Source organism: Hyalella azteca, unplaced genomic scaffold, assembly GCF_000764305.2.
Source record: "Hyalella azteca isolate HAZT.00-mixed unplaced genomic scaffold, Hazt_2.0.2 contig14620, whole genome shotgun sequence".
Classification (NCBI taxonomy): Eukaryota; Metazoa; Arthropoda; class Malacostraca; order Amphipoda; family Hyalellidae; genus Hyalella; species Hyalella azteca.
Window position 1 is genome coordinate 233943 of NW_025944498.1, and position 15685 is coordinate 249627.

Sequence of the window (15685 nt, forward strand, 5' to 3'; positions counted from 1 at the left end):
GGGGCTTTCTGCCCTGGAGTGGGGCTATCTGCCCTGGAGTGGGGCTATCTGCCCTGGAGTGGGGCTTTCTGCCCTGGAATGGTGCTCTCCGCCCCGGTGTGGTCTCCACTTTGGTGGCCCCGTTCTGTAGCCCATCAGCCATTGAGAAATCTTGAGGTTTTTTTTCAAGACACCCGATTTTGTACAAGAAACCATAATTCAGCCAAGTTCCTTCAACTGTTCTGACGTGGGGCCGCATTGAACCAGTCTTCAGAGGCTCCCATAAATTTCAATTAAAGAAAAAAAAGATGCGCGTTACTTTCTAATCTGTGCGTCGCAAAGCAGCTTACGCTGCATTGATAAGGTAACTTACGTGACCAGTGTTCTTGGTGATATTCATAGAATGTATTGTGCTACTTGTGAATTATAATTTTTTCGTTAGGAATAACTATGGTTAAGTATTATTGCCACATTTTGTTACGTTTATTATTTTTGTTTACAGAATTTTACAGAATCTTACTAGTTCACTACTACGAACAACAGATTCAGTGCCTGCCATTCACTGGGTTCTTCCATAAATTCCTTATTTTGATTTAAGTTGCATCTCTATCATCCATCAAGTCCTTCGTTTTCTATGAAGTGCTGGAAATATTCAAGTTCAACCCCCTGCACTGATAAAGTTCAGTTGTTTAGTCTGGTGCTGCAGTACGAGCGGCCTACATCACAATCCGCTTATATATTTCACTCACTGAGCCGCCATATCTCATAGCGCAAAGTCATACGTCAACTAACACGAAAATGCTCGGTTAAACCAAGTAATTTACCAAATTAAGTGTACAATGCGAATTTTCTGAGGAATGCTGCCTGTGGATTTTGTGACGATTGCGACGAGTGGCCGTCACTAATAATGGTGGTCGAAAGCTTTTCTTGCTGTTATTCATTTCTTTAGAGAATTATGGAGAATTGCGCAGAAGATTTCTTGCATTTTCTTTATCAATAATGTTTTCAAGTATAATCGTACATAAATTTGTGTAGAAACATAGCAATTCTCAAGCCACATTCCTGCTTAATCATGCGGAGTAATTCAGCAAGAACTTTGCACGGGCTGTGAATAGTTTCTCGACAATGGAATTATTGGCGGGGCTTGCAAGAAAGTTTGACGCGCTAGGAAATAACTTATAAGCTGCGGGACCGCCACAGTCACAGGCTCATCAATACGCACTATAGAGACCTCTGCACCGACATGCGGCGATGCTGAATAACATTCATCCCGTCTATCTTTACATCAGAAAAATAATCTGAATAATAATAAATAATAATCAAATAGTAATAATAAATATCAAAATAANACTGGTCGCGTTCTCTCCATGCATCGAGTTTTTGTTAGGGTGCAAAATTCAGGGGAAACTTTAATTTAAAAATGTTTAGTGCAATTACCGGCTGTTCGTCCGTGCATGTATGTAATTCTTGGTAATAAATAAGTAAAATATGTATTAAACAATGTCCTTCATATGTTAACACAATAACAAAGGGGAAAAATGCTTACACATTGAATGGTCAACGAATGTTTTATCTCAATGTAATTGTATACGACGCAGTTTACGTGCACCTTAATACTTGTGATCATAAGCCGTAGTTTAAGTGCACCTTAATACTTGTGATCATACGCCGCAGTTTATGTGCACCTAAATACTTGTGATCATACGCCGTAGTTTACGTGCACCTAAATACTTGTGATCATACGCCGTAGTTTACGTGCACCTAAATACTTGTGATCATAGTAGTTATGATCTTAATCCTGCCTGTACCGAGCAGGGACCGCTGCTTGTAACATTTGTAGAAGATAAGGCGATGTTCTCTACGTGTGGCACTTCAAGTGCAAAGCGTAAAATAGCTGACAATATGAGTCAAGTTGACCCACTTGCATGACACGGTTAAGTTGAATGCACTCACCAGAGTTGCGGTGCTTGTTTAATTTAACATTTAGCTGGGCCTATACTTGAAAAAATTAAGAGATCGTAAGTTCATCAGCCAATCATTGACGTCCTTTCACGCAAAATCCACCAATCATAGACAAGATAGTAGAGCGTAAGTACTCACGTGCACTTAGCGAGTTTTGAAAGTATGGGCCCCGAGCCTTGAATGGATTATTGGTTTATGAAGGTTTTATAACGGAATTGAAGAATAGAAAACGTATTTTAATTCACATGGGATAATTATATGCAGTTATTGTTCAATTTCTTCATTAAAAAATCATGTAATAGTAGCTTATACCACCAGAAAATAATACGTAATTCTGACGCTTGACATAAATTAGTAATTTTCCACGCCTATGCCTAGATTCTACTGCCCACAATACATTTTTATATGAAAAAAACTAAACCAGAAATTCTAGGTTGACAATTTCTCTCGTTACATCGATGGCGGACGGAAAAGCCATCAAGTTTTATGGCAATTTTGAAAGTAGCGCCGCGTTAAAATTTGTTGCGAGTCACATGGCGCCTGAACTTTTAATTGCGTCTTCAAAGCTCGGCCAAAAGCCCCGCTGTTCAATAATGCATCCTCAAAACAAATGAATATCATGCTTCAAAATCTAAAAAAAATCCTATACCTCAAAATCCGAGCCACCGCACCTCGTGTCGTTCATAATAATAATTTAGAATAGTGTGTTCATACCATGGAGCCTAGAGCCTGTTTACACCTGACAAATAAGAACCTACACCGCCTACCGCAAAATGCTATGGAAAAAACTCTAATATTCTTTGTTTATGAATAATTTTTGGGTAGAAAGACCAGAACGCAGGACTTGCGGTCTTAACAATATCACTCAACATTTATTTTACTTTACTAAACAAAATTCGCCAATCGGAGAGAACTACCAATAAAAACCATCGAAGTTTTTGATAAAAATGCTAAAATTAATCTCCGGAAGTTCAAACAAAGCGATTTTAAACGTTAATTGGATTTGTAAATATTTTTTGCTTACCGTATGAAAATTTTGGCGTGTAGAAAAGTAAGGTTTTGCTTATATATCATAGGTTAAGTTAGTCCTGTACAGTCTATCTAAGGTAACTCTCGTGATCAGGCGATTAGATACGAAAAACATTGAAGACAGTTAACGTACCAGCAGACATAGGGGTAGCCCTTAGTCTACTGACAACTTCTCTCGTCACCGATAAAAGCTTCTGGTGAAGGAATAATTCATGAGAAGTATCTTCATATAAAAGTTAATAAGAGAACAGCATCTCCTAATTACAGTGTCCAACTGGAACGAAAAGTTAACACATTTCTGTGAATTAAATGTTTAAGCTTCTGAATTACTCGGAAATATTCGCCATATTTCCTTGACAATAACAATAAGTCTTTAATTGAACCCTAAATCCCCATTCAAATGGTGCCGTAAGTTTATACAAGCCGGCTACCATGCCAGCTGAGTGCAGTCCGTTAACGAATAAGGATTAAAAAATGCCATCGAGTACGTTCTCGAGCACCACATGCTAATCCTATTATGATTATGGAACGCCATCACTAGGTTAACCTAACCTCTAGTGTCTGATCAATAAGTTATCCAAGTAACTAAGATTAAAAACGTGATTATGAAGACGCAAAGCGAGCATACAATTAAATTGCCACAAACATTTAATCACCTAACTCTAGCATGCGCTAAAGCAGTAAGTCAACATATGAAGGCTTAACGCAAATCATAAGTACATCATTTTAATAAAGAACATATTTTATTCTTGTAACTACATTAATTATTGACACGGAACTCTTAAAGTTCATGAACTCGACGCCTGTTTTAACATCATTCTCCGAGCTAATTATTATATTAGTGCTCTTCCAAATAGTCTTTTATAACTCAGTGTATTTTCAAGTTGCAATTTGTCACACAATATAGTAAAGACCCGTAAATATGTCCGTTTGTGTCTTTGTGACACTTTTAGGTTTACTCGTCACATTTCAATTCTATCTCAAGTTTCTTGAAAATTGTCATCGATCAAAAGAGCGTCTATTTCTCGAAGCTCGTTGACGGATAAGCGACCTTGTTTTGGGCTTCATTTTTGGAAGCAATAGCGATTATATGCAGTCCATCAAGCGCGAGGCCATTACCATTTAGCTAGGCGTTTTAGAGGCGCCGGGAACTACCGCATGTCTCCCGTCCCAGCGCTCGGCTCAACTTTTATGGCGGCCGTTGGCACTAAAAAAACGCAACAGTGTTGGAAACATCCTCCCAACACGCGCTCCTTAGTTGCTCCCTCCAGCGCTGGCAAGGTTGAAGTTAGGCTTCAGCGTCTAATATTGAGAATTATGGCCATAATTCCCATATCCGCGGAGTAGCCGATGACAAGTAACCAACTTTCATTCAGAAATTTTTGTTAGCCGTTTGCATCAAAGGTCCTCGTTGCAATCGAGTTAATTGCAATCTTCCTCGACTTTATAACATAATTCACACACCATGTTTGCAGAGGAGTACATAGAAGCCATCAGCTGTATACCCTTTGCTGATGATGAAATGGGTGTTCTTCAATTGAAATTTGAAAACTTGCTTTTAAATTTTGGTTGCACGTCCATGGATCCGTACATACTTTTAATTTGTATTGGTGAGTGTGAGTCATGGGGAACAATTCACGTTTTACCCTTATTTTGATATAAAAAGAGCATTTTTAAGTAAAGAANGTGAGTCATCGGGAACAACTCACGTTTTACCCTTATTTTGATATAAAAAGAGCATTTATAAGTTAAAAAAATTCAAAGGTTTGTTGCAAAAGTCAGGGGTCAGTTGATTACCAGTAAACCGTGTTTTTAGTTTAAAACGCTGAAGTGACTGCAAAAGTGTCAGTTTGCTGATTGACTCTCTCAATTTTGACCTCCCCAAAGAATGTACATAATTTGTAATAGTGATCGTATATAAAACGAAAAAATATAAATAATTTAAATTTACTCAATTTATGCTGAAGTCTAGGGATGGCCAGTGGAGAACTACTTTTTCCTCTTGATTATGGCGGTGAAGTTGAAGCGTCGTTCCCATTGCAATGCCATTTTGTCAGGTAAAGTGTTACCCGCTCCAGGGAGCAGGGACCACTCCGGACCAGTCCAGTTCATTCTCTCAGCGGCGTGTGACGGAGTGCGTTGTACCAATAAAGCTGTAACTAAATTTAAAGGTAATTTGCACTTCTTATTGCTATTGTGAATGATTTATAACTTAGCAGTGAATATTACAATAATTGTCATATTGAATCTCAAATATTTGTCGTAAATTGACAAAAATTTTCAAGTCGTGTGTTACAGTGTTGTGCTGAGATGAGATCATGACTGAGTGACACTTGACAGGACCGATTTGGTTATTCAAGTACCGTATCAGGTAGGCCTAATAGGTATCACCAAACTAACTAAATAAAATTATCTTACAATAAGCTGCTGCTGCTGCATGCAATAAATCAATGTGATTTATGTGAAATATAGTTAAGTGTAGTCTATTTGCAAGTTCGCCATACGTTAATGTTCTCATTTTGTTAGAAAGTTAAAACGAGTAGCGGAGTAGCCTAAAAATCATACTTTGATTCGTCGAACTTGAAACGACTTGTGGGCTGTGGCTGTACCGTGTACGCGTTAGGCAGCCTGGCCCCATGAGTTATGATAAGATCGTTAAGTGCTTCGTCACCGTTAAGTTATTATTTTAAAGGAGTTTGATCCCGATATTAGTTAATATTGGCTATGGCTCATTGAATGTCAAAATCATCTATGACTGATCGAAAACTGTTTTCTAGTCGGCTTAGTAGGTACCTAACTTCAACGGTTGAGTAGGCTAACTTCACGGCTGAGTCGGCTGAGTAGCCTAACTTCACGTTGGGTGTGTCTTTCAAAGTCAATTTAGTCAACCTACTACATCAGAACAATGAGTGGGGACAAGAGTGTTTTACCATAAACTCAGTCAAAGCTAGAAATAATCTTCTATATCAAATTTAATGCCTAACTTTCCAGCTTAGACAACCATTTCACCTCTCTAACCGCGAACGGATCGGCGATCGGACTCGTTAACAGGACTGTCAACTGTGAACCTGTGATAGTACGAAGTACGATCGTTTCGATGAGAGTTTGTCATTTTATTACTTGTTTGTGAGTCACTAATTAACAATCACATCGGATTCGGACTATCTCACTTAGCTGCCAAACTTATCATTTGAATTTGGCATTTTCGAAAATTAGGTCAGTTCGTCGTCAGCTAATAGAGTCTAACACTCTAACTGAAACTTATTTTGCCAACAGTTCATTCGAATTCCATGATTCGCATATTGCAACTAGTTTTGCAGTCTGCGAAAAATTCAGGTTAATATAGTCTATAGACAATTACAACCGCACATGCATCTTTTTTAATTGAAAATGAAATTTTTATTTGGAAAGTAATTTAGAAAAATATCTTTGAAAAATGTGAACAATGTAAATCATTCCTTCATTCGCTTTCATGTTCTGAAATGAACTTAACTAGCTAACAACTAGACTATTCTGTAAATTTTAAGTTAGAGATCCAGAAAAATATATTGGTGGTCACTGGTCTCGGTCTGACTGGTCTCTAACCCACACGCAAAATTATAGAAGGTATTCAAAATGTTGTCATGCATTATTCAATTGAAATTATTGAATAATAAACTGTGTTGCGATAACATACGCATATTGTTGAGTTGATTTGTTCGGTGCAGATCAAATGGCAGTGACCGATGATTTCTGGCGGGAGCTGAACGAGCTTCAGCAATCGCAGGTGGCGCTTTTCCCGCAGCTGGCTGCCCCTGCGCAACAACGATGCTTAGAAGAAGACCAGCTGTGGTGAGGGAACCAACTGTATACTATGATGCCTGATGTGCTTGAAGTGTTCACACTGAATACACAGCTACGCTTCTGGTGATAGTTACCTAATGAAGTTTCGCTGTCGCTTGTCAACAGCTCCCGTAACGATTAACAACGGGAATATTTACGCTTCCGCACTGTAGCTGCTATGATAATAATGATATTATCCTGGTGCTGTGAAAATGTTGTTATTAGACAATGTGAGGAATGCGTGAGTGCCATGGCTGTGTAGGGCATCACATTATTGCAATGAAGCTATTAGAATAATATTATCATAATGATGCTATAATAACGATGTTATTATGATGCTATGATAATGATATTATCATAATGATGCTATAATAACGATGTTATTATTATGAAGCTATGATAATGATACTATTATAATACTGCTACTAGTGCACATGAAGCATATAGAACTGACCGTGCAGGGCGGCGCAGGCTGCGGAGAGGCTGGAGCTGCTGCTGCTGGGGGTCGTGAGGAGCATCGTGGTGGGGGAGTCCCCCGTGATACGCGTGCCCCGCAACACTCACGGGTACTGTGCCCCGCAACACTCACGGGTACTGTGCCCCGCAACACTCACGGGTACTGTGCCCCGCAACACTCACGGGTACTGTGCCCCGCAACACTCACGGGTACTGTGCCCCGCAACACTCACGGGTACTGTGCCCCGCAACACTCACGGGTACTGTGCCCCGNCGTGTACTACGAAGGGGCGTGTAATGAACATGTCCCCCACAGAGACGTGTACTACGAAGGGGCGTGTAATGAACATGTCCCCCACAGAGACGTGTACTACGAAGGGGCGTGTAATGAACATGTCCCCCACAGAGACGTGTACTACGAAGGGGCGTGTAATGAACATGTCCCCCACAGAGACGTGTACTACGAAGGGGCGTGTAATGAACATGTCCCCCACAGAGGCGTGTACTACGAAGGGGCGTGTAATGGACATGTCCCCCACAGAGACGTGTACTACGAAGGGGCGTGGGTGTACGAGAGTCAGGCGGCGGTGACGCGCGCATCAGAGGACTTGCAGCGGCTGCTGGGGGTGCCCCGACGCCTGCTGCACCTCACCAACACCGGTCTCTTGCTGCTCCTTCATTACCCACATAATTTGTTGTATTAACTTACAGGTTTTTTCAATTATGCCACGTTTATAGACTTGCAAATATGTCTCTATTTGCGTGATATGTTATTACCTACACTGAGTAACGTGATAATTCGCCTCAACTTAGATAGGTAATTCAAGTGAACTTTGTTACGACAATAACTTTGTTACGACAATAACTCAAGTTGTGTTTGCAGCGAAGGGCCTGATGGCGGGCAGCTTGCGGTACGTCACACAAGAGGGCGTCGCAGTCGACGTCGCCTCCGCCAGTAACGGCAAGTCTCCTGCGCACTTTAATTATTGCACTTGTGGCCGTGACTCTTTAACTCTTCACTTCAGTTATTGCTGTTGTGGTCGTGACTCTTTAACTCTTCACTTCAGTTATTGCTGTTGTGGCCGTGAGTATTTACGGTCAGACGCACGCTATGACGTGACATAACATAACATATTGATCTCGGCGCTTAAGTGCAGGCCTGATGTGGCCTGTCGCCGATTCTTAATTTTCGTGCCTTGTTCACAGAAGATCTAAAATCGTGTCATTTGACCGGATCTCTTCATGGCTGACGATAGTTTGAAATAGCTACTAGACTTCCACCGGGCTCGATATGGTGCTAAGCATTTCAAATCTGAACATATTATGTATTAATTATTAAACGTAACACCGCCTGCCCCCAGGACTGCTGGTGCCGGACTGCGTGAGCGGGCTGCGGGAGCTGCAGTCAGACGCGCGCTATGTTCTCGTCGTGGAGAAGGACTGCACCTTCCAGAAGATCATTGACGCTCATTTCCTGAGGGCTTACGGCCCCTGCATCCTTCTCACCGTCAGTATATGATCAAAACACATAATGCTCTGAATTAACTGTATTTAGTTAATACTTACTACAGTAAATTTAGTTATTTAGTATATTATCACTCCTGTACACGCCTCATACACTTTATGTATAAACTATTTCTTGCGTCTCTTCAGTTACTCCCCCTCCCGTGTTAAATAAGTAACATTAATTATTTTCGTCTTATCCAGAAAATTTGTGCGCCATTTTAAGACGTGGACGAGTTTAAAAATTCTAAGATGATGTCATCCCTATTTAATAATTATTGATAAGCAATATTTGTTGTTTGAAGGACTCAAGGCAAAGACTACTCTGACCTGACGGTTAACTTGCGATTCAAGCAGGCTAATATATAGGTATGCAGGATAAAAAATCAGGCTCTATTTATTATTTAGGACTTATAATTAGTTCATTTATTATTTGAGTCTAATAATCAGCCTCTATTTATTATTTCAGTCTAGTAATCAGCCTCTATTTATTATTTCAGTCTAGTAATCAGCCTCTATTTATTATTTGAGTCTAGTAATCTGCCTCTATTTATTATTTGAGTCTAATAATCAGCCTCTACTTATTATTTGAGTCTAGTATCAGACTCTATTTATTATTTGAGTCTAATAATCAGCCTCTACTTATTATTTGAGTCTAATAATCAGCCTCTACTTATTATTTGAGTCTAATAATCAGCCTCTATTTATTATTTGAGTCTAATAATCAACTAATTTATTATTTGAGTCTAGTAATCAGCCTCTATTTATTATGACGATTACTAAATAAATAGTTTGATGCGTGCAGGGCAAAGGCTACCCTGACCTGTGTACGCGCGAGCTGTGCGCGCGACTGTGGCGCGAGCTTCAGCTGCCCGTGCTGGCCCTCACTGACGCCGACCCTCACGGCCTGCACATTGCGGCCGTCTACAAGTTTGGCTCTAATGTATGGTTGTGTTAATACAAGTGTTCTAATGTATGGTTACTTGTGTTGCTAATGTATGGTTACTTGATTTAATACAAGTGTTCTAATGTATGGTTATTTGTGTTGCTAATGTATGGTTACTTGAGTTAATACAAGTGTTCTAATGTATGGTTATTTGTGTTAATACAAGTTTGGTTCTAATGTACGATCACTTATCTCTTCATTAAGTTATCTCGTATGTGTCCATGACCGTCTCATAAAGTAATCATATTACATGTCTTCGTTTATAATATTATTTTTCATTATACCATTGCTCCGTTTATAACATTCCTCCTTCCATAACATAACGTTTATAACATTATTCCTTCATCATCACATGATAACGTTCATACATAATAATAGTTTTATATAATAACATAATAATAGTATTATATGAATGGCAGAGTCACAGCGAGCCCGAGTACTGCACAGCAGGGCTCGTATGGCTGGGTGTGCTGCCCTCTGACCTGGCGGGGCTACAGCTCCCTGAGCGCCACCGTCTGCCACTCCTGCCATCTGACTATGGCAAGCTTGCCACCCTGCAGGCACACCCAAGCATTATGGACAACCCTGCTTGGTTCCACCAGGTGCTATATATGTTTACATATGTATTTTTAAAATTACAAATTTATTATAATACATGGTTCATTGTTCTATTAACTTACCATTAGTTATTGGGTCTTAAAATGCAGCTAAATCCTTCTTACTTCCACCAGGTAATGTTGTCAGTAAGCCAGCACACACAAAGCTTGCAACCAACCTGTTAGCACACAAAATTTTTCCCAATATATTCATAACATATCGTTATAGTAGTATTAAATTATAAAAAGTTCTAAGAGCAACAGAATTCGGGCTAACCTACTTGATTTTATAATGTCCCATTAATATTTGGCACTTTTACATTTCAATGAACGCTCTCGTCGACACCAGCACTGCAATCATTGTAAGAAAAAGTAGAGGTGGCGCTATCAAAATGCAATAATACCGATAAACGACGGTATTTGTAAATATACAGTATAGTATATGTACAGTATTTAGACAGCATATTTGCACAATATATTAAATTACAGATAAACTGACTATCGATGTGCTTGATGCAGCTCTAGGCGAGCGGTACAGTTCCTCCTGAGTGTTCCTTCGCTCCTAGAAGATATCACTGATCCACCGTAGAAATTGGAAGACGTTCTCACGTTCACAAGTGACGTGTTGGCATTTCGGTTTTCTTTTATCTTGTCGTCAAGCTTTAGGATTTTTCACCAAGATTTATTATAAAATGCTATTCTTCATTCCTAATTCTAATATGCAACGAAAGGATTAACTCCGCATCGAATTTCATATTAATGTCGTTACCATTGTAAATGTTTCAGATTGCTGTATGAAGAGGCTTATTTTAACTCCCATCTCACCGAATCTTTTTTCTCAATTTATTTTGGTGACAATATGTACAGTGCAACTTCATTGCTTGATGTTCAGCCTTCACCATCCCGCAGACGAGTGTGATGCAGAGGCTGGGCTACAAAGCTGAGATCCAAAACTTGGTCCACATCGCCCCCGACTTTCTGACTTCCGTCTACCTGCCTGCGAAGCTGCGTCATGCTGGATGGGTGCCTTGACTGTCATGCTGCGTCATGCTGGATGGGTGCCTTGACTGTCATGCTCGTCATGCTGGATGGGTGCCTTGACTGTCATGCTGCGTCATGCTGGATGGGTGCCTCAAGCTCTCATTCTTGTCACATTCCTGCGGAGTTCTTACACTATTTCAGTTCATTAAATTTAAAATCTACCAAGATGCCTAAAATATTTAGTATAATTAGTGTATAATATGCAGAAATTGCACAGTTTACTTAAACGACGAAGGCTGGTACCTACTTTCGCTACGTTTTTTCATGCATACGGCGATAATCTAAAATTGATTTCTACTGCGAAGATGATAATAATTAACAGCAAAAGCAAATTTGTGTTCTTTATAAAGTGGTTTAAAACGATGAACAAATACGTAGGCATGACCAAAATGAAATAATTCGGCCCGCTGCAATATGCATATCTTGGAAGACGCTTCAGTAGAGGTGACATTTCCAGGTGCAAAACTTCCCGTCTGAATACAACTCAGACGATTGAGCTGTCATCTTCTGATCACATTAGTCTCAAAGTTGAGCTTTATTTTCTAATAAAGGAGGGTGTTACTGAACTTATATTCTGTCATTTAATCGTACAATAGGCCAAGGTGTAGATATACTAGTTCTCAACTCAAATATAGTTAACGCCGCTACCTATCAGTGACTGCGCCAGATGGATTGACTGATTAAACAGGCTTGCAAAAAAAACTTTGTCTGAATCTTTTTGAATTGGTTGGGTGATATTACTCTAGTTTTATTGCACTGATTTCTGAAATGATATTATTTTTATTCTGTCACGTAAGACTTCCCTGTAAAATAATTTTGAAAAGTTATGGAAACGTACGAAAACGAAAACTTTTTGATTATTTTATGATGAAGTAAAAGCTAAACACATTATAATATTTTTGTCGAAATATTTATAGTAGTATTGATTGAGTTATGTTATAACGTTATTATATGTCTTTGTTAGATAACTCTCATTTTCCATTAAAGCTTATATTGGTGCTTTCTCGGCGTATTTTTTTTTTTTTGCCTTTTTGAGATAATAATATAATAATAGCGGTTTCAGCATTTATTAGGCCGTAGGCCTGCCGGCGATTCTTAACATCGCAGAACATTCACAGCATTTTGCGGTCTCGAACTCACAACTCGCAGCTACAATTCTGCTTTGCTTAACCGCCCGGCCTCCTTGCCGATTCTGACCAGAAACTGGCGCACAGAGCTGGGATCTAACCCGCGCCTCTCTGCTCCAATCCTGACATTTTCCATTAAAGCTTATATTGGTGCTTTCTCGGCGTATTTTTTTTTTTTTGCCTTTTTGAGATAATAATATAATAATAAGGGTTTCTGCGTTTATTAGGCCGTAAAGGCCTGTTGCCGAGTCTCAACATCGCAGAACATCCACAGCTTGATTGCGGGTTCGAACTTCGCAACTCGCTGTCAAATTCTGCTGTGCTTAACCGCCCGGCCTCCTTGCCTATTCTGACCAGAAACTGGCGCAGAGAGCTGGGATCAAACCCGCACCCCTCTGCTCTATCTTGGTACTCTGAACTGTAACTCCTGGGCCACCCTGCCCTGCACCCTGATCGACATTAGTCGGACTACCATCATGTTGACATATCATCAACCTTGGTGCCTGCTCTCCATTTCTTCGGTATCTTCATGCAAATGTTCTTGTTCGTCACAGCTTGAAGATTCTCCCGAAAATGGTCATGAGAGTAATTGAAATGGTCATGAGGGTAAATGAAATGGTCATGAGGGTAAAGGAAATGGTCTCTGACACCTATGTTGCTCTCCAGTATTTGCTTGTTTTCTGTTAATTTAGTAACCTGATTTCTGTTCTCTGAATCTTATTGTTTTTACGAAAGACTGTTAGAACTAGTTTAACTGAATACCAGGCATTATTTCCACCACTCCATTTTGATGACGAAGGNGTAAAGGAAATGGTCATGAGGGTAAAGGAAATGGTCATGAGGGTAAAGGAAATAGTCATGAGGGTAAAGGAAATGGTCATGAGGGTAAAGGAAATAGTCATGAGGGTAAAAAATGACCATGAGTTTAATGGAAATGGTTGTGGGGGTTTTATTTGCCACTCCACATTAAGTTATTAACTCCAATATTATTATTAACTCACTGCATATTAGTTAACGTAATAGGTACACAGCATGGTCATGAGGGTAAAGGAAATGGTCTCTGACACCTATGTTGCTCTCCAGTATTTGCTTGTTTTCTGTTAATTTAGCAACCTGATTTCTGTTCTCTGAATCTTATTGTTTTTACGAAAGACTGTTAGAACTAGTTTAACTGAATACCAGGCATTATTTCCACCACTCCATTTTGATGACGAAGGATTCGTCTTTCTGAATTTTTCTTATGACAACTCCAATACATTTTCCCTCTTTCAGCTTAGTATCGAGTATTTTAGGAAACTTCAAGCAAAAGTACTAAAAGCACTCAACTTCGTTGTTTAATGCTTTCACAAATTGTTTCGTAATCCCTATTTGATATGTAGGGGTGAGAGTAAAACTTTTTAGAGGCCGTCAGCCAGACATTCCTGTCACCATTCTCGAATTCACAGAGGAAACCAGTCAATTATGTGTAAATATTTTATTGACCTACTAACATGGAAATAACTTTCAAATCTTTAAAAATGGTTCATTTACGGTCAGATAAGCTAAGCTTATTATGAGCAGACTCAATATTTTACTATAAATAAGCTAATAAACAAAAAAAAAACATGTATGTATGTATCATACATTAATACATTGATTAGTAAAAACTATTCACAATAAAAAATACACAATCCGGTCTAAGGGACCACTTATTGAGGCTATCATCATGGGAAATTTGAATTATTGGTCTCCGTAAAACTATCGCTAGAATTCTAGGATGTGCAGGTAATTAAGAAATATATAGGTGTGGTTTAGTCCTAAATTTATGCGGAGAAAAATTTGACTTGTAATCTGGAACATGAATGCGTATCATTCAGAGGTGACCTCACGTCAAGGCGTCGTCAGAATCCGTTGTTTTGCTAAAAGATGCTGAGTTTTGTTGATGCGTCGAGACACTTTGGTTAGCTCGTGGCCTCGTGCGTTGTGTGGTGCCGGCAAGATTTGCGTTGTGTTAAAATTAAATCTGTACTCCGGCAGAGTGGAATTTTGCAGAAGGCCAACCGCGTTATAGTCCTTACCATTATGCCCAGTTCTATTAATAATAATAGCGGTTTCAGCGTTTATAAGGCCGTAGCCCGTAGGCGGCCTATAGCAGATTCTTAATATCGCAGAACATTCACAGCGTTTTGCGGTCTCGAACTCGCAACTCACTGCTACAATTCTGCCTTTGCTTAACCGCCCGGCCTCCTCGCCGATTCTGATCAGTAACTGACACACAGAGGCATAGTGGCAAACCAGAGATTATTATTTAACATAGTGGCAAACCGCAAACCACAGCTTTTTTAGAATCAGTTAATTTTTAATTTCCTTATTTACCTAAGAATTAAATCAATTCCTCATGTATGATACTGCTAGTATCCAGGATACTTTACTGGTCTACTTATAGGACTCACAAATGAACTTGAGGGAGAGTCTAAAAAACTCTCTGCTAAAGTCTGCATTGCCATTTGCCACTATGCCAGAGGGCAGAGAAAACCAGAGATTTTTTGGAATCAGTTCATATTTAATTTCCTTATTTACCCAATATTTAAGCCATTTTCTTATGTATGATTATGCTGGTATCTATGATAGGTAGTACTCAAAATTGAACTTGAGGGAGAGTCTAAAAAACTCTTTGCTTTGCCACTATGCACAGAGGCTGACAGAGCTGGGGCCTGGGGGCTGGGATTGAACCCGCGCCTATCTTGGTACCTACTCTGAACTGTAACCACTGGGCCACCCTGCGGTCCCTGCCCAGTAAAACTGTGAGGCAGTTACACTGTGACTGAGGTGGTGACTGGTGAGGCCGATGGTGTGTCGAGGCCCTAGACTGGAATTCTCCTAGTCTCCTACACTAGGACTAGGTACAGACCATACAGTCCTACTTGTGAAAAAATCTTGCTGCCCCAAAATACCTAGGTAGGCTAACAAATTTTTCACAGCTACATTTGGAATCTTGCAGGTGCAGGCGTGCAGCCTAATGATACAGCCTTACAGGTTTATTAACAATTGAATAGGATATAATTCATCTAGCTGGCATAGCCTAGTAGGCTAGCAAACCAATGATTTTTTAGAATTAGTAAATTTTCAATTAGCCTACTTCTTCAACTCTATATTTTAATCAATCTCTTATATATGATAATGCTAGTCCTATTCATCAGGATACTTACTAGTAAATTCAAAGTAACAACCCAGAATCTTGGCCC

The 15685-nt window shown here is 39.6% G+C and overlaps 1 protein-coding gene and 1 long non-coding RNA gene across 2 annotated transcripts; both read left to right on the forward strand.

Annotated features, from left to right (window-relative positions):
- The first annotated feature begins 5076 nt into the window (after window positions 1-5076).
- Window positions 5077-7340, forward strand: LOC108675116. Its single transcript, XR_001931090.2, has 3 exons — window positions 5077-5141; window positions 6678-6801; window positions 7254-7340. It is a non-coding gene; the product is annotated as an uncharacterized LOC108675116 (long non-coding RNA).
- A 174-nt stretch (window positions 7341-7514) lies between these two features.
- LOC108675115 (meiotic recombination protein SPO11) lies at window positions 7515-12325 on the forward strand (the record flags this gene model as incomplete). The annotated part of the gene is made up of 6 exons (XM_047884092.1): window positions 7515-7908; window positions 8132-8209; window positions 8610-8755; window positions 9557-9694; window positions 10117-10299; window positions 11203-12325. Coding segments are annotated over 6 exons (1062 nt in total), but the record flags the coding sequence as incomplete, so codon positions are not given.
- Between the last annotated feature and the right edge of the window lie 3360 nt (window positions 12326-15685).